This window comes from Phyllopteryx taeniolatus, chromosome 2 (genome assembly GCF_024500385.1).
Source record: "Phyllopteryx taeniolatus isolate TA_2022b chromosome 2, UOR_Ptae_1.2, whole genome shotgun sequence".
Lineage (NCBI taxonomy): Eukaryota > Metazoa > Chordata > Actinopteri > Syngnathiformes > Syngnathidae > Phyllopteryx > Phyllopteryx taeniolatus.
This window is the reverse complement of record NC_084503.1, coordinates 6,429,688-6,453,108: the sequence shown is the minus strand read 5'-3', so window position 1 is coordinate 6,453,108 and position 23,421 is coordinate 6,429,688. Positions and strand designations below refer to the sequence as shown.

General features: G+C 45.5%; 2 protein-coding genes across 2 annotated transcripts; both read left to right on the top strand.

The window, feature by feature from the left end:
• The first annotated feature begins 14 nt into the window (after positions 1–14).
• On the top strand, positions 15–2,573 carry LOC133469582 (gastrula zinc finger protein XlCGF8.2DB-like). Its single transcript, XM_061756824.1, has 2 exons — positions 15–731; positions 1,470–2,573. The coding sequence occupies exons 1-2, from the start codon at positions 713–715 to the stop codon at positions 2,510–2,512; spliced, it is 1,062 nt and encodes a 353-aa protein (XP_061612808.1). The 5' UTR covers positions 15–712; the 3' UTR covers positions 2,513–2,573.
• A 3,713-nt stretch (positions 2,574–6,286) lies between these two features.
• LOC133474499 (zinc finger protein 271-like) lies at positions 6,287–21,652 on the top strand. Its single transcript, XM_061766291.1, has 4 exons — positions 6,287–7,249; positions 12,105–13,220; positions 16,574–16,909; positions 19,078–21,652. The coding sequence occupies exons 1-4, from the start codon at positions 6,544–6,546 to the stop codon at positions 20,016–20,018; spliced, it is 3,099 nt and encodes a 1,032-aa protein (XP_061622275.1). The 5' UTR covers positions 6,287–6,543; the 3' UTR covers positions 20,019–21,652.
• The last annotated feature ends 1,769 nt before the right edge of the window (positions 21,653–23,421 follow it).

The following is a 23,421-nucleotide window of genomic DNA, read 5'->3' as shown; positions in this document are numbered from 1 at the left end:
CAAGCTTTTATCTTTTTCTTGTTTTGTTTTTGTGGGGGCAGCGGTAGACGTTTCTTAACGTTTATATATTTATATAAACTCTAAAAATAGAAAATACATACATTTAAATAATTCTAAAATGAGTATTATTAACCCGTAATGACTAGAATGAAAATTAAATGTTATTTATTTACCTATCTTCACCGTTTACGTGTTTGTATAAATCCTAAATCTATAAAATTACATACATTTATATAATTCTAAAAATAGAGCTCACGTATTAACCTCTAATGACAATGATAAACATGAAATGCTATTTATATATGTTCAGCGTTGTTTATTTACGTACATTCTTATCCCGGGCCATGTCATTTGTCCAAGTGGGGTCGCCGTAGCTACGCCACTTCCGATCGCTGAGCAGGCTAGCTAAACTAAGCTAAGCTAAGCTACGATGGTTGTCGGTGCGTGCTGCAATGTCCACTTGTTGTCCGTTGCCCTTTTGTCTTGTGCTTCGCGCAACCGACTGACGCCGAACAGTGACAAAACTTCGCGCCTTCGTACATCCGCGCCTCGGTGATCCGTGAAGCTTTTTTTCGGTTCTTGGTAGCCGCTAACGAGTTAGCCGCACACAGGCTAAGGCGCTGTTTGAGCGTGTGAAGTCACGAAGTCTTCGTAGTGAGGGAAACGGGAGGAAGCTTCTGGAACAAACCGGCAACAAGGTCTGGAAGCTTCCATGGACTCTCACCCAGCAGGTTCGCTCTCTTCGTACTCTCACTTGCCAACATTTCATTGAACGAACAACGTTGTTAGTCTTTGTTTTGATCGTTTTTTTGTCCAAACGGACCGTAGCGAGCGTACGTGCGAAGTCCTCGGTTTCCGACGCTCTTCCGTTCCTGCGCGGCGATGTAACGCGAATGTGCTACTAACGCAGTCGTCAACTCGTAATTCAAATAAATGTGAAAGTAGTGCTTGCGCCCCCCCTGCTGGCCAAAACCTCGATTGTCATTTCAACTCCTGCATGTGCAATTTTCGAGAGTGACTTTTCTGCACATGTAGATTTGTCAAGTTTATAGTTCAATCCAAATATGAAATGTTAGCCCTAAATCTCGAGCTCTTTTCCTCCATTTTTTTGTTTGATGTGCTCAAAGTGATGCAAGCCAAGAGATGGTAAAGATGCTCAAGACAAGCGGATCCAAGTCAGAATTCTGCCATCGTCACAACACTCATTGTTTCTTTAAACACATTTCAAGTGTATAAAAACACAAGATAACACAAAAAAAGGCAAGCGGGAAATGTACTGTGAAGACGAAACTGTACGCATTTTGGCATCTTTGAAAGAACTCCCGTTCGAATGGCGTTAGCGATGTTTTTCTTTTGAACTGTATTGCAATGGACGACGGTTTACCATATAATCGACTCAAATCCCGCAGAATGGAGTTGTCTGCTTTTTTTGCACCGAACCTCTTCAATTGTCTTCTTGTGTCTTGCAGACGTCAGCGAAGACGATGAGCAGCTGCCCCGCGTTAAAGAGGAACAGCAGGAAGTGGACATCAGTCAGGACGAGGACGAGGACGAGGAGGAGGCTGCGTTACCGCTCATTCATGTGATTGTCAAGAGTGAAGATGACGAGGAGGACCAAGATGAAGCTCACTGCTCCCGACTCAGCGAAAGTGAGGAGCGCAGACGAGTGCTGCAAACGCAAGCCGACCTGTCGATGTCGCACTCTGATGATGATGAGGAGGAGGAGGAGGACGAGGAGGAGGAGTCGAGCTTGAAATGTTTTCAATGCGACGAAACCTTTGCGGACTCAACTACTTTGCGAAGACACGTGCAAAGTCACACGGGAGAAAAACGCTTCAGTTGTCCGTTTTGCGGCAAAGGCTTCCCCAGAAAGAGTAATTTAAAGCTCCACGTGAGAACGCACACGGGAGAGAAACCTTTCCCCTGCCCGCTTTGCGGCAAAAGATTCTCCGAAAAGGGAAATTTGATGAAACACGCCAGCACGCACACGGGAGAGAAACCGTTCACATGCTCGGTCTGCGGGGAAAGATTCTCCCGGAAAGGCAACTTGGCCACGCACGCGCGAACTCACACCGGAGAGAAAACCTTCGCCTGCGCCGCCTGCAGGACCAGCTTCAGTCTGCGTTCGGCGCTTTTGAGGCACATGAGGACGCACACCGGCGAAAAACCCTTTTCCTGCTCCCTTTGCGCGCAAACCTTCTCCCAGAAAGGACATCTGATGAGACACATGAGGACGCACAGCGGAGAGAAACCCTTTCCCTGCTCAATTTGCGGCAAAAGATTCTCCCAAAAAGGCAGTTTGGTGACGCACAGGACGACGCACGCCGCGGAGAAACCCTTTTCCTGCTCCGTTTGCGCTCAACCCTTCTCCCAAAAGGGAAACTTGATGAAGCACACGAGGAAACACACAGGAGAGAAACCCTTCACTTGTCAAGTTTGTCAGCTAACATTCACACACAAGTATCAGCTCAACAAACACAAATGTGCTGCTGAGGAGAGCAGCAATAAATGACGCTTCATTTCAATACAGTTTGTGTCTTTACATCCATTTGAAATAAAAAGTCTTTTTCGGATAGTGTGCCGTATTGTTCTCCATTCATGGGGTTCGCAAACTTTTTTGTCCAAAGACCCACTCGGCATCTTAACGCCAATTACAGTGGACCCTGACATACCTCCGGTTCTGTGGAACTTTGTCCATTAAAAAAATTCCCGATTCTTTTGATTTTTGTTTATTTCTTTTTTGGGTAGAACAAAAAAGCAGGGGGTCCATTGTCAACATGATGAGCACGCGTACCCCTAAATGCCATCGGAATTAAAAAGTTGCCTCTTTTCGAGAAATGTTTCAAGTAAACGTGTCACAACTAGTCAAATTAATCAGCGACTATTTTGATGATCGATGAATCGTTTCGAGCCGTTGTTGTAAGTGTTCTCTAGTAGTCTATTCAAGTCACGTACTCTAACCAGTCAGGTGAAACCAACATTACTACATGACCGAAATAATGGGAGCTAACTTACGGTAACTGAATCACTTTATTGTAATTCAACTCCTTCACACACACACACAGAAAGCTTATTTAGAGCATGTTTACGCACAATCGTTAGCCGATCCGATCGGCGTAAAGTCGAGTTGAATCCAAATGAAACGTTTGCGAACATCTTTTACTTTGGGGAAGAATAATCAACAGTTTTGCCCATTTTCTGACATGTTATGGACCAAACCAAACCAGTGATGGAATCATATTCGCTTGACGGGGAAAAAACTGCAAACTGTTGTACAAATAACGTGCAATTGACAAGTAGTTGAAGCTGAAGCTGCCTCATAGGTGGACGGCAAACTAGTAGCTCTTATCAAACTAGTAGTGTGCCCTGCGACCGGCTGGCGACCGGTTCAGGGCGCCCGCCCGGAGATAGGCCGCGCCCCGCGCGTGAGGAGAAGCGCTCCGGAAGATTTGGCAAAGGTTGGGAGTCGACTCCCTAATGTTTAGCGCATCTTCTCTGCTGCAAGTAAGTTGCGTAATGTCTCCCAAGACAAAAGACACAAACAAGGAGAGTACTCGACAGCGCGTTACCGAGGCGACCGTCGCAGTTCCAAAGCAACGTTGACTTTGGAGCACTTTCGTCTTCATGATGTCATGGAAAATGGACTTTATCTGGCTTGTGATGTGAAGCTAGTTTGTCTACATTTATCATGAGATCAACGTAGTGTGTTGTGGTGGTTTTCCACACGCTGTACACATAATGCAACAAACACACTTTTATGATGGATTTACATTTCACCATCATCGATCAGTGTTTTATGCCAAGAACAAATATGTGGTTAGTTTTTTAAATGTGTGTGTGTGAAGAACAAATATGTGGTATATTTCAGAGTTGTGATCTATGGTTTGAATCCACTTTTCTTTTTTGGAGAGGAAAATCCAAGGGTCTTGTTGATGCAATCATTCAAACATCAGAAAAGTCCTCAAAATCTCATTCGTTGTTAATGTTGAAATAGTTCCACTACTAACACATTTTCACCAGGGTAATCACATTTCCAAAGTCATCTTCCCAACACGGGTCATATGATAGTCCTTTGCAATTTAAAAAGAACACGGATACTACAATAAACAAAGGTTGTTTTCACGCGTTGACGTCATTCCCGAGACGAGAAGCGAGGCCATGTAGTTTGTCCAAGTGTACTTGCCGTAGCTCCTCCGCAGATTGAAAAGTTGCTGCACTTCCGCATTGCTCGCTTCTATTTTCAATCGAACGTCATTGCCTTCTTCTTCTTCGCCCTTTTCTTCTTCTTCTTCTTCTTCTTCCGCTTCTTAGTCCTCTTCTTCTTCGTCCTCGGCAAGGGTCGGCAAGAACGACAGCAGAGCAGCAGGAGGGGAAACAAAAAGAGGAGAACCGGCGACAACATGGACTCTCACACAAGCAGGTTCGTTCCACTCGGACGCGCACATTTGTATTCACTTGGCACATTTGTTTCCTTTCCTTGAAACAAAAAGAAAAGTTTCATCGATTTACACGAGAAAAGACGATTCCGGTATCATTTTCCTGTGACAAATATGAAGCCGGTTGTGAAAATGCACCAAAGTTTCATTCAGGCGACCTGTTTTCTTCCAAACTTTCATGACTTCCTTCGTCTTGATCCTATCCTCCAATCGCTGCTGTCATTGGAAAAAGTTGGCTCCACATAGAACGATGATGCTCAGCCGTTTCTAACAGCAACTACAATCCAACTGTTTACTGCCACTAAATATATTCGTCAACGCACAAGCTTGCCTGTGAACTTCAGCTTTGTAAATCACTGTAGTGACCAACATATCCCCGCAGGGGGCAGCGTCGCGTTTCCCATTTGAAATCGGCTGCAGTTTCGGAGCAGAAGGTAAGCTTAGGCGGTCAATCGCCGCTTGTCATGTCGATCACATATTGCCGACGCGTTGGGAGTTGTACAAGTTTAGACACCTGACACGTCAACGTGTGGTTAAAAACAGAAAAGATGACAAGAGTTCACGGAGTAGACGTTCAACTGCGTTTCTTTGGAAATAAATGAATTCTTTTTTTCATGAAAAGCCCTTTTCTCAGTCTTGCTCATGTTGTTTTACAGTTTGAGGTCAAAGCTATCGTTCCGCGCTTGACATGCTCAGTTTCACAAAAAGCCCGTTTTCTCAGCTTTTTGGTCAGAAACCGTCTCAACGCGACTGGATACGGCCGTTACCACGGCGATTGCGGCAATGTTTTGTGTTTAACAAAAAAGAACGAAAATAAGAAAAACCTGTGTGGTGTCGGCTCCGGAGAGGACGTTTTGACTTGTCCGTTTTTCAAGAAGAGCTCGAGGTCACGTTCGCGTACTTTTAATACTGCTAGCAAGCACGCGACATAACAAAAATGTAGCTCGGTAGTGCGAGCACTCACGTTTGTATGCAAACATTCCGGCGTCCTGTCGATTCGTGTACTTGAGTTTTTTTAAATATTGGGTTGTGCACGCGAATAAATATTGACAACGGCGAGCAGGGCAGGCAATGCAATCTTAAGACGCCATGACTCCAAAAGAAAGCTGAAAAAGTTTCCAAATTCACATGGGGACAAAGGCCTTCATGTCCTGTGGTCTGACCGAACTCAAATTGAACTCTCTCTTCTTGCTCTTCTTCTTCTTCTTCCCGATCGGTTTTAGCAGTTTCTGTCCGTTTTGGTGAAAAAGAGAACTTCAAATCCTATATTAGCGTGCACTTCTCTCGTCATCCACCCAATGTTTACATTCATAGACTCTACCTCCAAAACGGTATTATTGTGCGGCAATCATATATGCTCACAATAGCAAAGCTGTATAATAATATAAATAATGCTACACAGTCATTTGCTTTTGTTTTGTATTTAAGGCTATTTGTCTGGTTGGGGCTTTCATATTGCTGAAATCAATCCCGGCGTAATAAAATCGTGTTTTTTTTTTAGCAAAGGAAAGTGTCAATTGAGCATTATTTTGGTGTTGTGTTGACGTTGGTGCGCAATGGTGCATGATCGCAATATACAAGGTATATTACCAACCTGAACGATAAGCAGCCGTTTATGGAGATGCGACAATATTTGTCATGAATCAATACTGTAATAGTTTCTCAACAAATGAAGTGAAATTGGATAATTGAGCCCTGGTTGTGTGACTTTTTCCAATTTGTCTTCATGTGTCCTGCAGACGTCCATCCGCACCTTCTGGTGAGGCCTCTCCGCATCAAAGAGGAAGAGGAGGAAGCCGACGTCGGTCGGGAGGGAATTTGTGTCGTTGTCAAAAGTGAAGAAGGTGAAAATGAGAAGAGAGGATCATAAGTAGACAGCCTCTTAGCGCCGCTGTCAGACAGTGAGGACACATCATCTTCTGACGCTGATGACGATGGAGAAGAAGACTCAAACAGCGATCCGAGATGTCCTGCCTTCAGCTGCTCCGTGTGTGGCGAAGGGTTCTCTCAAAAAGGCAACTTGAGAACACACCGCAGGTCACACGCCGGGGTGAAACCCTTCAGCTGCTCAGTTTGCGGTGAAAAAGGCACTCAAAAGGGCAACTTGATGAGACACAGCAGACAACACGCAGACGACAAACCTTTTTCTTGCTCCGTTTGCGGCAAGACCTTCTCCCAGAAGGGCAATTTGGTGACGCACGCCAGGAAGCACAACGGCGACAAACCGTTCGGCTGCAGGGTGTGCGGCAAACGTTTTTCCGTCAAGGGAAACTTGAACGTGCACGGCAGAATGCACACGGGGGGAAAACCATTCAGCTGCTCAGTTTGCAGCGAGAGATTCTCTCAAAAGGGCAACCTGAAGGCACATGCCAGAAAACACAGCGGCGAGAAACCATTCAGCTGCTCATTTTGCGGCAATAGATTCCCCGTCAAGGGAAATCTCATGACGCACGTCAGAACGCACACCGGGGACAAACCATTCTCTTGTTCCACGTGCGACAAAAGTTTGACTTCCAAGGACAGTTTGAAAGCGCACGTCATCATGCACACGGGCCAGAAAGCTTTCTCGTGTTTGCTTTGCGGTAAAGACATCCCGCTGAGGGCAAAGTTGTCGAAACATACCAGGGTGCACACGGGAGAGCAACCGTTCTGCTGCGGCGTCTGCGGGAAAAGATTTTCCGTCAAGAGGAGTTTGGTAGCGCACGCGTCGACGCACACCGGAGAGAGACCGTTCGGTTCTCGTACAAGTACGACGTCACCAGGCACAAGTGTGCTGGCCACGAGACTGCATGACAAACGTCACTACAGCACAGGTGGAAAAAGTACAAGTAGAGATACTAGTGAACAAAAGTTCAGTTCAACTGTTTGACTTCAACTTACAAGGACGTCACTGATGATGTGGTGGTCTACTCGCCTGACTTTGGTGCGGGCAGCGTGGGTTCAGTTCCCACTCTGTGACGGTGCAAATGGTTGTCCGTGTCTATATGTGCCCTGCGATTGACTGGCGACCAGTTCCGCCTTTCGCCCGAAGTCTCCTGGGATGGGCGGTTTTGAAAAGTGATTTATTTTTACGAGGACGTTGTCGTTTATTTTGTCCCCTGTGACTTGCCATACGTTGATACAAAATGGCGGCCATTGCGCATGCGTGGTGTTAATTTACAACCCTATCCCAGGAAACGTCGCTATCGAGCACTAGGACACAGTGTGCGTCTAAATGTTCTGTTTATTATTATTATTTTTTTTTACCTTTTGCTGCTTTCCCCCCCCCCTCTTCTTTATTAAGTGCTCATTGCTGTCATCTAGCATATCCGAAACATTACAGTTTGTTTCGATCTCGTCTCGGCGCGCTTTGAACATTCTCCCGCTAGCTAGCTTAGCTTGTTAGCTGCTAACAAAGAGGCGGAAGCGGCCAAGCGAAGAGCGAAGAGCGAGCGCGAGTGGCCATCAATTGTTGCCGTTGGATGGGAATAATGGACACAAATATGCGGCGAAGTGAATGCATATTTGCGACAAGGAGAGCGGCGTACGAGAAGGAACTTTGCGGAACGAAGGAGGAGAAGGGGCGTCCACTAGAGGGCGCTGTTTTCCAACCTCCAATGGCCTCGCACACAGCAGGTCGGTTGCCTCTTTTTCCGCATTTAATAACATTTCTAGCCTTGAATGGCGACTGTTAGCTTTATTGAAGATGCAACTACGGCCAGGGGTAGCAAAAGTCTACACACCCGTTTAAATGCAACCCAGTTGAACCACGCGTAACCTGGAAGCTTCTTAAAATAGATGGAATGAATCTGTTCCAGACACAAAATTCAGTGAGAATTTATTAAACCGTTGTGCGGTTAAAAATTAATATAGTGCGATTTAGAAATCAATGAAATCATACTGTTATAAAGAAACAAATCAGTAAATAAACATACCAGTTTATTGCTCATTAAGGTTGCGAAGGCAAAGGGGAGGAGGACTACAGCTCACGATGGGGAATTTCCTTTTCATGTGTTTTTTTTGTTTTTGTTGGTTTTTGTATTTGTTTTTTGTTTCTTTTCTAATTCATTGGTTGATTTTGGCACAACAAACCGATCCATGGAAACTTGTCTTCTGTGAAGGGAACAAAAAAATATCCAAGTCATTTATCACTGTCATTTGAAAGATGAATTGCTGTGTTAGCCAACTTACTGCACATTTTGTGTGACCAAGAAGGTCACACACACACACACACACACACACACACACACGTGCGACCCTTTTTTCGGTGTGTGCGAGTCCAAGTTTCACGTGGTCGCACTTGGGCGAGGGCCTGCTTTAATGTCTCACTACGGTGGTTGAACGTTGCCGTCTTTCGGTGGTCGAAAGAGGGCCTTGTCGTTATGACGACGGGCCGACGGGCACGCGCCGTTCCCTCCGTCCTCGGGCGAGGAGTTGCCGCCGACACGGGCGCAGATGGTACCGGCGCCCACGCAGACGCAGAATGACATGCCCCTCCACTTTTTGAAATGGGGCCCCTCGTCCCGAAGTCGCATCTCCAACTCGGCAAGGGAGAGGAATCTTAAAAGTGGAACTCGTGCCATCTGCTTGTCGCGTAAAACACGACGGGTCCAGTCCCGTGTTTTGTTGTACGTGCGCAAGGCTGAGAAGCTCGTCGCCAGCTTTCCAAAGAACAACTCTCAGTGGAAATTGGACACACCGTCACCACATCGCGTCACCATTCTCACTACCCGCGCTGTAAAACATATTTGCTCAACTTAAAACTAAGAAAGAATTTACACTTGTACTTCTTCTCCTTTCGGCTCGTCCCTTTGGGGGTCGCCACAGCGCGTCCGCCTCTTCCATGTCAGCCTATCAGGACCACAGTTCCTCTCTGGGTACTCTGTCATAGGCTTTCTCTAGATCTACAAAGACACAATGGAGCTCCTTCTGACCTTCTCTGTACTTTTCCATCAACATCCTCAAGGCAAATCATGCATCTGTGGTACTCTTTCTAGGCATGAAACCATACTGTTGCTCGCAAATACTCACTTCTGTCCTGAGTCTCGCCTCCACTACTCTTTCCCATAACTTCATCGTGTGGCTCATCCACTTTATTCCTCTATAGTTGCCACAGCTCTGCACATCACCTTTGTTCTTAAAAATGGGCACCAGCACACTTTTCCTCCATTCCTCAGGCATTTTCTCACCCGCTAGATTTCTGTTGAACAAGCTGGTCAAAAACTCCACAGCCACCTCTCCTAGATGCTTCCATACCTCCACAGGAATGTCATCAGGACCAAGTGCCTTTCCATTTTTCCTCCTCTTTAATGCCTTTCTAACGTCCCCCTTACTAATCATTGCCACTTCCTGGTCCACCACACTTGCCTCTTCGACTCTCCCTTCTCTCTCATGTTCCCCATTCATCAACTCCTCCAAGTATTCTTTCCATCTGTCCAGCACACTGCTGACACCAGTCAACATATTTCCATCTCTATCCTTAATCACCCTAACCTGCTGCACATCCTTCCCATCTCTATCCCTCTGTCTGGCCAACCTGTAGAGAACCTTTTCTCCTTCTTTAGTATCCAACCTGGCATACATGTCATCATATGCCTCTTGTTTGGCCTTTGCCACCTCTACCTTTGCCCTGTGTCGCATCTCAATGTATTCCTTTCGCCTGGACACACAATATATCAACTTTTCTCTTAATCATCGTGTCAACCAACTCCCCGAGCTTTTTCCTGTCAAAGTTCTAGGCTCTGTGCAGAACCCGCTTTCCACCTCTCCTTCGTCTTCGACCCACAGTAGCTGAATTTCCACCGACACCGTTAACCTACAAAGTGCCGGGGGCGGTCCTCCTTTACCCGGCCCACGACCGATCCGGTATGGAGTTCTTTGGATGAAGGCTCCTATTTGTTTGGCAAATTTTGACGCAAGCCTCTGCATTGATCCGGGCTTGGGACCGGCCTGCGGTTTGCGCTGGCTTGTGCCCCCCATCGGGCTGCAGGAAGTAAGAATTTAGACTCTACTCCAATATTTGTAACGTTATCTCGACTTAGCGAGTTAAGTCTTGTTGTGGCCTCTACTCAACAGTACCTGAATTGAAATACGTTCAAAATATCCGTGGAAAAGGTTTTTTCATACATAAAAAAACGTTTTTATGCTATATGCACTACAGGGAAATCCTAATACTACTGTTATTTGAAATGTGAATTTCATGTACAGTTTACATTGTATATTTTGATGGAAATATATTGTTCTTTAAAATCCAGTGGATGCACAAATGTTCAAATGAAACATTTTCCAATTGACATGAAGTTTTGCTGGGTGAATTAGCATTGCAGACAATTTTCATCATGTATGATTAGTATTGATCAGGTGTGCAATTTTGTTTACAATGAATTATTGTTTAGCGATGATTTCAAGTCCAAATTTCATATATATATATATTAGACATTACACACTTTACACATTTCCTCGGGATGATCGGTATCGGCCGATATTTAGCAATTTTATGCCGACTGATTAGAATACACGATGCGACGAGAGCAGCGATTGCCAAGGAACATATTTGACAATTGAAACAAAATCTCACGGCACGCCAACAAACAAAAATGTCACCAAAAGTGGATCCATTCATGACTGTACGTACTTCCTGCCATCTGGGAGAAGACCATTCATTTGTTCTGTTTGTCACTTTGCCTCACTGGCATAAATAGATGAACAAAGATACATTATTTGTTGTAAATATCATTTTTGGAGCAATTAAGTACACAAGTATATAGAGTAAATGAACAGGTCATTTAAATAGACACATTCCTCCATCTTGTGATCGGTTATCGTTTTTTTAAACTCGCTGATCGGCCCCAAAAATCCTCTTCGTGTATAATTAACAGTAAGTAGATCACTTTGACTGGTGGACTGCGCCTCGGATTTGTCCTTTGCCCCCCCCCCCCGCCAAAAAAAAAACCCCAAAACAAAGTCAAGGGCGTGTCTCATTTCGATTCAGTATGAAGTCATTGAAGTTTTAATTTGTTTAAATCAACGATAAGGGGACTCACCTGGAATGATGATTGTTTTGCTTTTGTAGCAAGCTGTGAGGAAAATGACAAGTGGGATTTCCCTTCCGTTTCCCTTCTCCTGTGCCGCGACGGTCCACGCGCAAGTGAGGCAAACGCGCATGTCCGAATGGCTGCCCCGTACGTCAATGGAGTGGCAAATGTCTCTTCGATACCGGCCTCCTATTGGCTCGTCTTCGTATTCGTGAGAATCTCGGCAGCGGCGGGCAGAGGAAGAATTCAACGAGGACGAACGCAACAAACGACTTGTCCCTAAAATGAATCAAAAGGGGAGAATACGCATTGCCTGTCTATTTTGTCACATTAAAATGTTTTTTTTTTTTTTTTTAATTTCATTCGATGTTCAAAATATCATTTCTTTTCAGGCACGTTAAATATTGTAATAATATCAACATTGCAATATTTAACACCCTGAGCGCGTGCTTTTCCCGATATCGCTGTGAAATGGATCACCCAAAAACGGGCAGTTTGTCAGCAGCAGTCGGGTTCAGTTCGCCCAGCGGCCAACGAAGTGGAGACTTTTTGCATTCTCCGCTGGCGGAGACAAATCCGTGAAATCTCGGTAGACCTCGCGACTCTGCTGCCGCTTTGTGCGCGTCTCAACAATTGTCCTCCTCTTGTCCCGCAGATGTCCAGATGAGCCCGGAGCAGCGCCGCCCTCGGCGCCGCGAGCGAGAAGAGGAGGGCCCGGCGCCCCGCCACATCAAAGAGGAAGAGGAAGAAGTGGGCGTCAGCCAGGAGGGGGAGAAGCACGAAGGTCCGGACGCAGAGGAGGCCGACATCTGCGACCTCCCCGTCATTCGCGTCATCGTCAAAAGCGAGGAGGAAAACAGTGAAAGCGAGGACGACGTCCAAATGGAGCGAGCGCGAGTCGAAAGTCGAAATCGCGTCTCCGACGGCTTGAAATGTTCCCAATGTGACAAGACCTTTGTCTACAAGTCCGATCTGAAGACGCACGTGCGAAGTCACACGGGGGAAAAACTATTCAGCTGCTCGCTTTGCGCTAAAAGCTTCACGCAAAAGGGCACGCTGACCATCCACATGAGGAAGCACACCGGAGAGAAGCCTTTTTCCTGTCCGGTCTGCAACGTGACCTTTCGGGATCGCTCCACCATGATCAAACACACGCAAACGCACACGGGCGAAAAGTCCTTCACTTGCTCGGTCTGCGGTCAAAGCTTCGCCAGAAAGAGCAATTTGAAGGAGCACGCGAAGACGCACAGCGGCGAGAAACCCTTCGCGTGTTCAATCTGCGGCAAAGGCTTCGCTAAAAACATTAATTTGAAAGCTCACATGCGAATTCACACCGGAGAAAAACCTTTTGCGTGCTCGGTGTGCGACATGACTTTTCGCTTTCAGTCGTCGTTGATTCCGCACATGAGAACTCACACTGGCGAGAACTTCACGTGCTCCTTCTGTAGTAAAATCTTCTCCAGAATGATGAACTTGATCGAACACACCAGAATACACACTGGAGAGAAACCCTTTTCGTGTTCCGTGTGCGGCGCGACGTTTCGACTGCAGTCCACCATCGCCAACCACATGAAAACGCACAGCGCGGAGAAACCCTTCACTTGCTCTGTGTGTCACTCGAGTTTTACGCTTCAAGCGACGATGTTGAGGCACATGCGAACGCACACGGGTGAGAAACCCTTCGTTTGTCACGTGTGCGGGGACAAATTCTCTTATAAGTATCAGCTCAACAAACACAAATGTGCCGGGGAGAGCAGCAGCGGCTTGATTTGACTTTTTATTGAAAGGAAAACGTCCGGACATATATTATCGTATTTATCACGTGTATCAAACACTTTGTCATCTGATGTGGCGCACGTGTCATGTAAAAGCAAAAGATTTCAAGTGTGACTGTGCCGTCGTTGTTTTTTCAGGCTCACCGGCGGAAATAAATTTGCACCCAAACCTGTTTGTACCGTCGTGGCTGATGCTTTTTTTCCCTGCACTGAAGAATTACAACGATCCATTTTGAACAAAAATGGCTCGTTCCGATGTAGCTCACTGAACGACTTACATTGGTGACTGTCTTAAAAAAAAAACCAAACAAAACCTTTCAGACATCAATCTCGAGGCGACTTAACGAGACGGAGTTTTGCACCACTTGTGGAACTCAGTACCTGAGGAGGTTCAACTGCTTCCAACGTACAAGGCCTTCACAAAAAAAAAACGGAAAATGTGGCTAGTTAACACCTATAGCTGCCAACACTAAAAGACAAGTATGTTATGTTGTCTTTTTGTTATGATCAAAAAAATGTATGGTTTGATTCTCTCTTAATAGTATAGTTTGATGATGTATCCTGAATGATATTGTCTTGTAGATGTATTTGACTGCTTTTTGACATCATGGCCAGGGGACTACAGATGAAAACTAGCCTTCTGGCTAATTCTGGCTTTTTTAACCATGTGTACTTCATGTGTTTGATGAAATTGCATTGTCCCCTTTCAAAAATAAACTGATAAACTTCTCGAGCAGTTCAAGTGTTCCAGAGAGTTAATAGATCAGTTGGCGAGCTATTGTCTACACTTTAAAAATTGCTTATAAATCACTGTTTAACGACAATATAAAATATGAAATGGACCATATTTGGACATACAAGGTTTCTGCTCGACATATACAATCCATCCGTACCGTATTTATCCAAAAAGGCAATATTATCTACAAAAAAGAAAAAAAGAAACGGCACGTAGACCATCTGGAGCACTTCACAATATTTATCTAAATACATGAAGAAGTCAAATGGAATACATCACACTCTCCAGATGTGGGATTATTATGCATTCATGTGTGCAAAACTTCCAACAGGATTTGCAGAAAAAACAGAAGTAGGATTTAATCAAATGTCATTACTTCGATTACTTTGAGAAAATAATTGAACTAGTTACCATTTTCGACAGTGTAACTTGACATTGTAAGCAACGACGTTTCCAATTTTAAATTGCTAAAAACAAAAACCTCATTCGACGCAACTTTGTGATAATATCGGTTAAGGTTGAACCATTTGAATATTATAATTTGTCCATAGGTTACTGACGAGTCGTTCCGGTTAATTTTGACCAATCAACATTTCCCAGCAGCTATTTGTAGTGTGTGTCCAAATGGTGTTTCCGTAGCCCTCTGCTGATTGGCCCAAAACGCTGCAACACTTCCGCCTTGTTCGGGCGAGGTCGTGTAACTGTTCTATTTTGGTCTTTATGTTTGTTTGTTTGTTCGCAACTTTGTGCTAATATCGGTTAAGGTTGAACCATTTGAATATTATAATTTGTCCACAAGTTACTGACGAGTCGTTCCGGTTAAATTTGACCAAACAACATTTCCAAGCAGCTATTTGTAGTGTATGTCCAAATGGTGTTTCCGTAGCCCCCTGCTGATTGGCCCAAAACGCTGCAACACTTCCGCCTTGTTCGGGCGAGGTCGTGTAACTGTTCTAGTTTGGTCTTTTTGTTTGTTTGTTTGTTTGTTTGTTTGTTTGTTTGTTCTTTCTCCCCATCCCAATTTAACCAATTGGCAGCGAACAGTGAGAAAACGTCGCAGTTCATGACAGCCTTTGCCTCGGCGCTCTTTCGCCCGTTAGCCGCTAACAAGGAGGAGGAGCACAGCAAGCTAGCCACCATTTGGGTGTCGCCATTGTGGAAATGAGCGACTGAGCGGAAACACATTTCAAGTGTTGAACAGAAGCGACGGCCGAGCACCACGAGGAGAAGGAGCGGCGACGCTCTTTTCGAGCCCCAAATGGACTCGCACACAGCAGGTTGCTTTTGTTTTTTTTTCCATTTGTAGCATAATTTTTTTCCCCCCCAAGTCAGCTCTGACGTTATTTTGGTCAGTGGAGGAATTTATGGGGAGAGATTGATTTACTATTACGACTATTTACTATTGATAACAACTTTGATGATGGTTTCATCGATCGCAGATGTAACTTCAAATTCTGCCGTCCTCCATGTTTGCAGACTGTTTATGTTTGTGTTGAATCCAAATAAGACATTTGCGAACATCTGCTTTTACTGTGGAAAACAATGATCAACATTTTTTTTTTTTTTATAAAACCTTTCCTGTTCAGCTGCATGACCCTGCAAAATGGTGGCTTTGCACGCCTTTTGTGCAGGCACAGTTTGAAATACTCCCTCTGCTTATTTTCAAATGTGTTGATTATTCTGATGTTTATTGAAAATGCGGCCGGACAGAAAAGGGTTTTAGGGGACAGAGTGGACACAAGTAACGTTACAACAATACAATCGTGTTCTTATTTATTTGTGGACGGGGGACACACACACCTGGTGAGCAACGACTAACCAATAGGACAAGAGGAGAGCATGTGGGAAATGAGCAAGGCAGTGCTACTGATGAGTGCTGCGGAAGGATTCTTTCTTTTTTTTTTTTTAGTGTCCAAACACCTGTAAGAGCCTGTGCGTTGACGTCGTAATATAACGTGTCTCTGAAACCCGTCAGTGAACGAACGCCACATCACGGGAGGCCCAACCAGGGGGAACGCCGCCGGGGAAGCGCCTTTTAAATCACCCCGAAGACAAAGATCTGAATAGCCTATTTTGTGTCGACTATATTGCGTAACGTGCGATCTATGGAGTACTTTGAACTGCATTAGCTGTAAAGGACTGTTTTTTTTTTTGTCATTGAGAATGTATTTCTGCAGATTTGCGCCCAGTATTCGTTGTCAGTAGACACTGAGAGGTCTTTTTCCTATTTTGCAATTGGTAAGTGTATCGAAGTCGCACTTGAGAGGAATTGGTATACTTTTGAAAGGAGTTTTTTTTTTTGTCTCGCGCGAGTAGTCCCACTATTTCCTGAACGAAAACCGGTCGTTCTGACGTCGGGAATCTTTTTCGGGTTGCTGTTCTAATTTTATAATCCATCCATTTTTTCATGGCACTTATCCTCACACGGGTCGCGAGTGAGCTGGAGCCTATTTGCAAGGTACAGTGTGAGGACAAAGTATGCGAACCCTTTGGAATTTCTTACATTTCTAAATCACAATTTTCAGCAGAAATGGTCTTACGAACCCGATTAAAGGGCATAAAAAAAGGGATGGCGTGGGACTTTGAACTCTGCTTGTCGTCTTGTGCCGACAGACACCCGGCAGCCGCTTCTGCCCGGCCCCCCCCGCCTGAAAGAGGAAGAAGTGACGCCCGCTGGGATCAAAGAGGAGCAGGCGGAGACGCCCCTCGTTAAGGAGGAGGAGGAGGAGCGCGGCATCGGTCAGCAGGCGGACGTCGGCAAACCTCCGGCGGCTGGACTCCTTGTGAAAAGTGAAGCTGACGGTCTGTGTGAGGAGGGGGAGAGAGGATCGGAAGCGGAGCGCCTCTTAGCGCCGCTCTCCGACGGCGAGGGGACGTCGACGTCGCGCTCTCCTGACGCTGAAGAGGAGGACGACGACGACGATGACGAGGATGAAGGAGACTCGAAAGGTGATGTGAGCTTCGAATGTTCTCAGTGTGACAAAATGTTTGGCAAGAGGAGAAATTTAAAGCGTCACTTGCGGTGGCACACGGGGGAGAAACCCTTCGTCTGCTCGGTTTGCGGCAAAATGTTCAAAGTTAAGCTGCAAGTCGCGAGACACATGATGGCGCACACGGGGGAAAAACCGTACGGCTGCGACTTTTGCGGCAAAACCTTCTCCGAGAGGGGTCACCTGATCACACACACGCGGACCCACACGGGGGAGAAGCCCTTTTCGTGTCCGTCGTGCGAAAAACGATTCTCCATGAAGGGACATTTGACTGTGCACGCCCGGACGCACACAGGAGAGAAACCCTTCCGCTGCTCCCTGTGCGACAGCGACTTCGCCGACAGCTCGGCGCTGGCTCGGCACACGAGGACGCACACGGGCGAGAAACCCTTCATGTGTTCCGTTTGCCACGAGAGGTTCTCCCAGAAGGGCAACCTGATGACACACATGAGGACGCACACAGGCGAGAAGCCCTTCCCGTGCTCGCTTTGCAGCGAGCGCTTCTCCCAGAAGGGAAACTTGAAGACGCACATGAGGAGACACACCGGGGAGAAACCCTTCAGCTGCACTCGGTGCCAGGAGAGCTTCACTCGCCAGTATCAGCTGTACAAACACAAATGTGCAGCCAGGAGTAGTACGTGACGTCCACCGGGGGTTTTCCTAGCTCAAATTGAGGTTTGACCTTTCTGAGCGTTTGCACAGGTGTGTATGCCGCTCACCACCGGCTCAAAAACTATTTTGGGGTGGAATTCGCTTCACTCATTGTAGTATTGGTGTGTTGACACGTGCCTGTTGTTGCTGTTATTACATATGCATTTATAGTGACAAGAAATCTAGCCGCATCTTTTCATTGACATTTTTTTAAGATGTATAAGCGTTTCAGAAATTGTCCTCCACAAACTACGTGTGAGATATACAGTTAACCCCCGCTATATCATGGTTCGTGCTCCCGATAATTTGCTTTTTTTTTGGGTTTGTTATTATCATTATTGCGCAATACATTTTCTTTTTTTTAACCAGTTAAGGCACTCGATGGTGCAGGTCGTCTCTCCGAGATGCAAACACCTTGTTTTTCGTACTTTGTGTGTTATTCATTTCGATATTTTTGCCAGTTTTTATCTATTGCTCATGCAATCTCTCTCCCCCCCGCTCTCTCTCTCTTTCAATATATTCTTTGTTTAAATGTGTGAAGTGTGTTTAAAACAATTAAAAGTTAAAAAAAAGATTTCTGTAGGTATTTCTATATTGCGGGTTTTCACTTTTGGACGGGGGCGGGGGGTGTTTGGAACGTAACCCCCGCAAGGCCGAGTACGAGCGTGTGACGTGTCCCTCTGCATTGTAATTTTTTCTTTTCCTTCAAACTCTCATTGCCACCTCACCTTGCAAAATACTATTTTATTTTACGATACATCTCTGAAAAGCCCACAACATAAGTTGTCACGCTCATTTAATGTACCACATATTTTCTGCAAAATCGGACAAAATGAACAATATTGACCTGTTTGAAATTCCGCAAAATTGTGACATATTGACAAAAACACGGTCAATACTTGAGAGCACATTACCGCATGTGTAGGCGCCATCTTGGTTATAATCAGCCGATATTTACCGATTCATTGTTCAGGCCCAAATATACACGGATGGTATAAACAGAGTACGTATCGGCTTAGGTGTGCGACAATTGTCATCTTTTTGGCTCCACCGCCACCGCAATGGATATGAGATGAAACGAACAAGATGCGCTTGCTGCAGACTTGAAGCTTTCATTTGAGGCTGTTTCCATCCAAATCAGGCAAATGGTGGAGTAGCTATTCAACAGTTTGCGTTTCTGTAGCCCACTTTTGAAGGCTCGCTCGCTACATCGCGCTAGCATTGGCTATGCTCTGGTGAAGCAATCAGTTGTTAATCAAAACGGAGGGGTAGTCGCGCATCTTATGAACTGAACGGAACACGTGCGGATAGAACCGAAACAGTCAAACCAAACCGTCTTTTACAAACAACAGACCACGTGGGGACCTTCCAATATTATCGATTTGTGAACAAATAATGGTTGAAAACGACGTTGTGTCCCTTTTCCCGTTTGGACTTTTCCAAAGCATTTGTGTTTGTCTGTGTTGTGTCCCGCAGACGTCCGGCAGCTGCAGCCGGAGCCCCCCGACGTCAAAGAGCAAGCGATTGGAGTGATTGTGAAGAGTGAAGACGATGACGCAGATCCGGTCTTGGACCAACATGCAGATGATGATGATGATGATGATGACGATGACGATGATGACGACGATGATGATGACGACGACGACGACGGCAAAGGCGATCACGCGAGAAGCCAAACCGACACGTTGCAATGTCATCGGTGCGACAAAAAGTTTGGCGGCAAGCGACACTTGACGCGACACATGCGATGCCACACGGGGGAGAAACCATTCGTTTGCTCCTTTTGCGGCAAAGGTTTCCCTCGCAACGAACATCTGGTCTCGCACGTGAGAATCCACACGGGCGAGAAACCCTTTGCGTGTTCCGTGTGCGCTCAGACCTTCTCTCACAAGTCCAACCTGACCACGCACATGAGGAGACACACCGGGGAGAAACCGTACACGTGCCGCCTGTGCAGCGAAAGCTTCTCGCGGAAGGTCAGCTTGATGATCCACACCAAGACGCACACTGGGGAGAAACCCTTCGGCTGCGCCGTTTGCGCCAAAAACTTCTCGCTCAAGGAACATTTGATTACACACACCAGGACGCACACTGGAGAAAAACCTTTCTCTTGCTCCTTTTGCCAAGTGCGTTTCAGCGACCGCTCGGCCCTGACCAGACACACGCGAACGCACACCGGGGAGAAACCCTTCTCCTGCTCCGTGTGCGGCAAAAGCTTTTCGCTGAAAGCATACTTGACGGAACACGTGGCGTCGCACGCGGGAGAGAAAGCCTTTTCGTGCGCCAAATGCAAATCAAAGTTTAGTTTCCGTTCGGCGTTGGTGAGACACATGAAGACGCACAGCGGGGAGAAAACGTTCAGTTGTGGGCCAAAGAGCAAACACTCGTGTGCTGCTGAACAGAGCAGCAACCAGTGAGGCCGTCGCCACAGCACAACACGTTAGTGATTCTTGTGGGCAAACACAAAATTTAGAGTTTAAAAAGAGACAGCTGATTTGCAGATAACATACAACAACAAATGTTTACGCCAAATATGTACAATGTGTCATTTTAACAATAAAGAACTCATTCTAAATTGTAATATTTCCATGTAAAATGTACCTTACAATTTTTGTACATGTAAAGTGCGCATGCAATTTACAAACCCCAATTCTCAAAGCATAAAAACAGAATGCAATAATTTGTAAATCCTTTTCGACCTATATTCAATTGAATATATGAAAAAGACAAGCTATTTAATGTTCAAACTGATAAACATGATTTTTTTTTTTTGCAAATATTTCCTCATTTCGAATGTGATGCCTGCAACAGGTTGTGAAAGCTGGGACAGGGGCATGTTTCACGCTGTGTGACGCCACCTTTCCTTTGAACATATTTGCCCAAAACAATTTGAAAGGTGGACTCGTCAGACCACAGCACACTTGTCCACATTGCGTCAGTCCGTGTCGCATGAGCTCGCTTTCACTGATCGCACCCAAGCCCGATTCCCTCCGGGCCTGCTCAAGCAAGAAATCACTTCAACACAAATCAAGTTGGACGGATGAGACTAAAACAAACATCTGAATGATTTTGAGAGAATATTATATGGACTGACTAGATGAAAGTTGAACCTTTTGGAAGGCGTGTGTCTTGTTACATCTGGCGTAAATATAAAACAGCATTTTCAGAAAAAGAACATCAGACGAACAGTCAAACATGGTGGCGGTAGTGTGATGGTCTTGGGCCGCTTTTCTCCTTCAGGCCCTGGACAACTTGCTGTGATTGATGGAACCATGAATTCTGCTCTTTACCAGAAAATCCTGACGGAGAATGTTCGGCCATCAGTTTGTGACCCCAAGCTGAAGCGCTCTTGGGTTCTGCACCAGGATAACGATCCAAAACACACCAGTAAGTCAACTTCTGAATGGCTTAAAAAACAAAACGAAGGTTTTGGAGCGGCCTCGTCAAAATGCGGACGTCAATCCGATTGAAATGCAGCGGCATGACCTTCAAGAGGCCGTTCATGCTGGAAAACCCTCCATTTTTGCTGAATTCACACAATTGTGCAAGGAAGAGTGGGCCAAAACATCTCCACAGAAATGTGAAAGACTCGTTGGCAGTTCTAGCAAACGCTTGATTTCAGTTGTTGCTGCTGAGGACTGCCCAACCAGTTCTTGGGTTTTGGGGGCCATTACTTTTTCACACAGGGTCCGGTCACTTTGAATAGTTTTTATTCCTTAATAAAAGAAATCACCTTTTTAAAAAAAGATCACTTGGGTTATATTTGTCTGATATTTAAATTTAGTTGACGATCGTAAACAAAGGGGGAACTGTGCAAAAAAAAATACAAATAAGAATTTGAGAATGGGGGCAATAATTTGTGTATGTGTAAAATACTTTATTTTGATCATGAAATCATTTGTTTTCAGTTTTTTGTTTTACTTGCTGTGACAACCCCCGATTGGACATTTATAATTACAACTAATTAACCGATTATTCATTCAAATGTATAAAATACATGTAAAATGTATGTGTAAAACTCTTTCTTAGCAAAATAAAATGTCTTTTTTAATTGGTCTGATTATTAAATAGCCAATTATTTAGTCAAATAAAAAGAAAATATTATTTGGATATTTTATGAAAATAATTCATTTAATTATAATTGACCAATTATTGAAGTAGCTCCATCTTTTTTTTGAATGAACTGCAGATGTAAGCTCTTTTGTTTATTTACTAATCTTCTTTTCCTTTGGGTTTTGTCCCGTCAGGGGTCGCCGCAGCGCGACCTCCTTTTCCGTGTCAGCCAATCTCCTGCATGCTCCTCTCCAACACCAACCGGCCTCACGTCTTCCCTCACGACATCCATCCACCTTCTCTTTGCTCTTCCTCTCGCTCTCTTGCCTGGCAGCTCCATCCTCATCATCCTTCGACCAATATACTCACGAGTTCTCCTCTGGGCGTGTCCAAACATCGAACCTCGGCCGTCCCTCTGACGAACTCATTTCTAATTTTATCCAACCCGGTCACTCCGAGAGCGAACCTCAACATCTTCATTTCCGCCACCTCCAGCTCAGCTCTTCACTGCCACTGTCTCTAATCCGTCCATCATGGCCGGCCTCACCACTGTTTTATAAACTTTGCCCTTCATCCTAGCAGAGACTCTTCTGTCACATAACACACCTGCCACCTTCCTCCACCCGTTCCAACCTGCTTGGACCCGTTTCTTCACTTCCTGACCACACTCACCATTGCTCTGGACGGTTGACCCCAAGTATTTCAAGTCCTCTACCCTTGCCATCTCTTCTCCCTGTAGCCTCATTCTCCCCCCACCACCCCTCTCATTCATGCACATATATTCTGTCTTACTTCGGCTAATCTTCATTCCTCTTCTTTCCAGTGCACGCCTCCATCTTTCTAACTGTTCCTCCAGCTGCTCCCTGCTTTCACTGCAGATCACAATGTCATCTGCAAACATCACGGTCCACGGGGATTCCAGTCTAACCTCATCTGTCAGCCTATCCATCACAACTGCAAAAAGGAAGGGGCTCAGGGCTGATCCCTGATGCAGTCCCACGTCCACCTTCAATTCTTCTGTCACACCGACAGCACACCTCACCGCTGTTCTGCTGCCCTCGTACATGTCCTGTACTATTCTAACATACTTCTCTGCCACTCCAGACTTCCGCATGCAGTACCACAGTTCCTCTCTGGGTACTCTGTCATAGGCTTTCTCTAGATCTACAAAGACACAATGTAGCTCCTTCTGACCTTCTCTGTACTTTTCCATCAACATCCTCAAGACAATTTAATGCATCTGTGGTACTCTTTCTCGGCATGAAACCATACTGTTGCTCGCAAATACTCACTTCTGTCCTGAGTCGAGCCTCCACTACTCTTTCCCATAACTTCATCGTGTGGCTCATCCACTGTATTCCTCTACAGTTCCCACAGCTCTGCGCATCAGAGCACCCTTGTTCTTAAAAATGGGCACCAGCACACGCGCTAGAATTCTGTCACTGTGTCACTACAGCCATTTGCATCCTTTTTGCAAAGTCTACCCATCTGTCCCTCCAACCTCCTTTCCTGGATGCCGTACTTACCCATCTTCTACTACTATATCACCCCTGTTTCCTTCACCAACATGTCCATGACAATCTGTCTCTCTGTCTGGGATGCTCAGAACTACTTCGTCTCGCTCCTTCCAGAATTTCTCTTTCACCTCTAGGTCACATCCGACCTGTGGGGCACAGCTGCTAATCGCATGACACATAACACCCTCAAGTTCAAGTTCAAGTTTCAGCCTCATCACTCGATCTGATACTCTTTTCACCTCCAAGACAT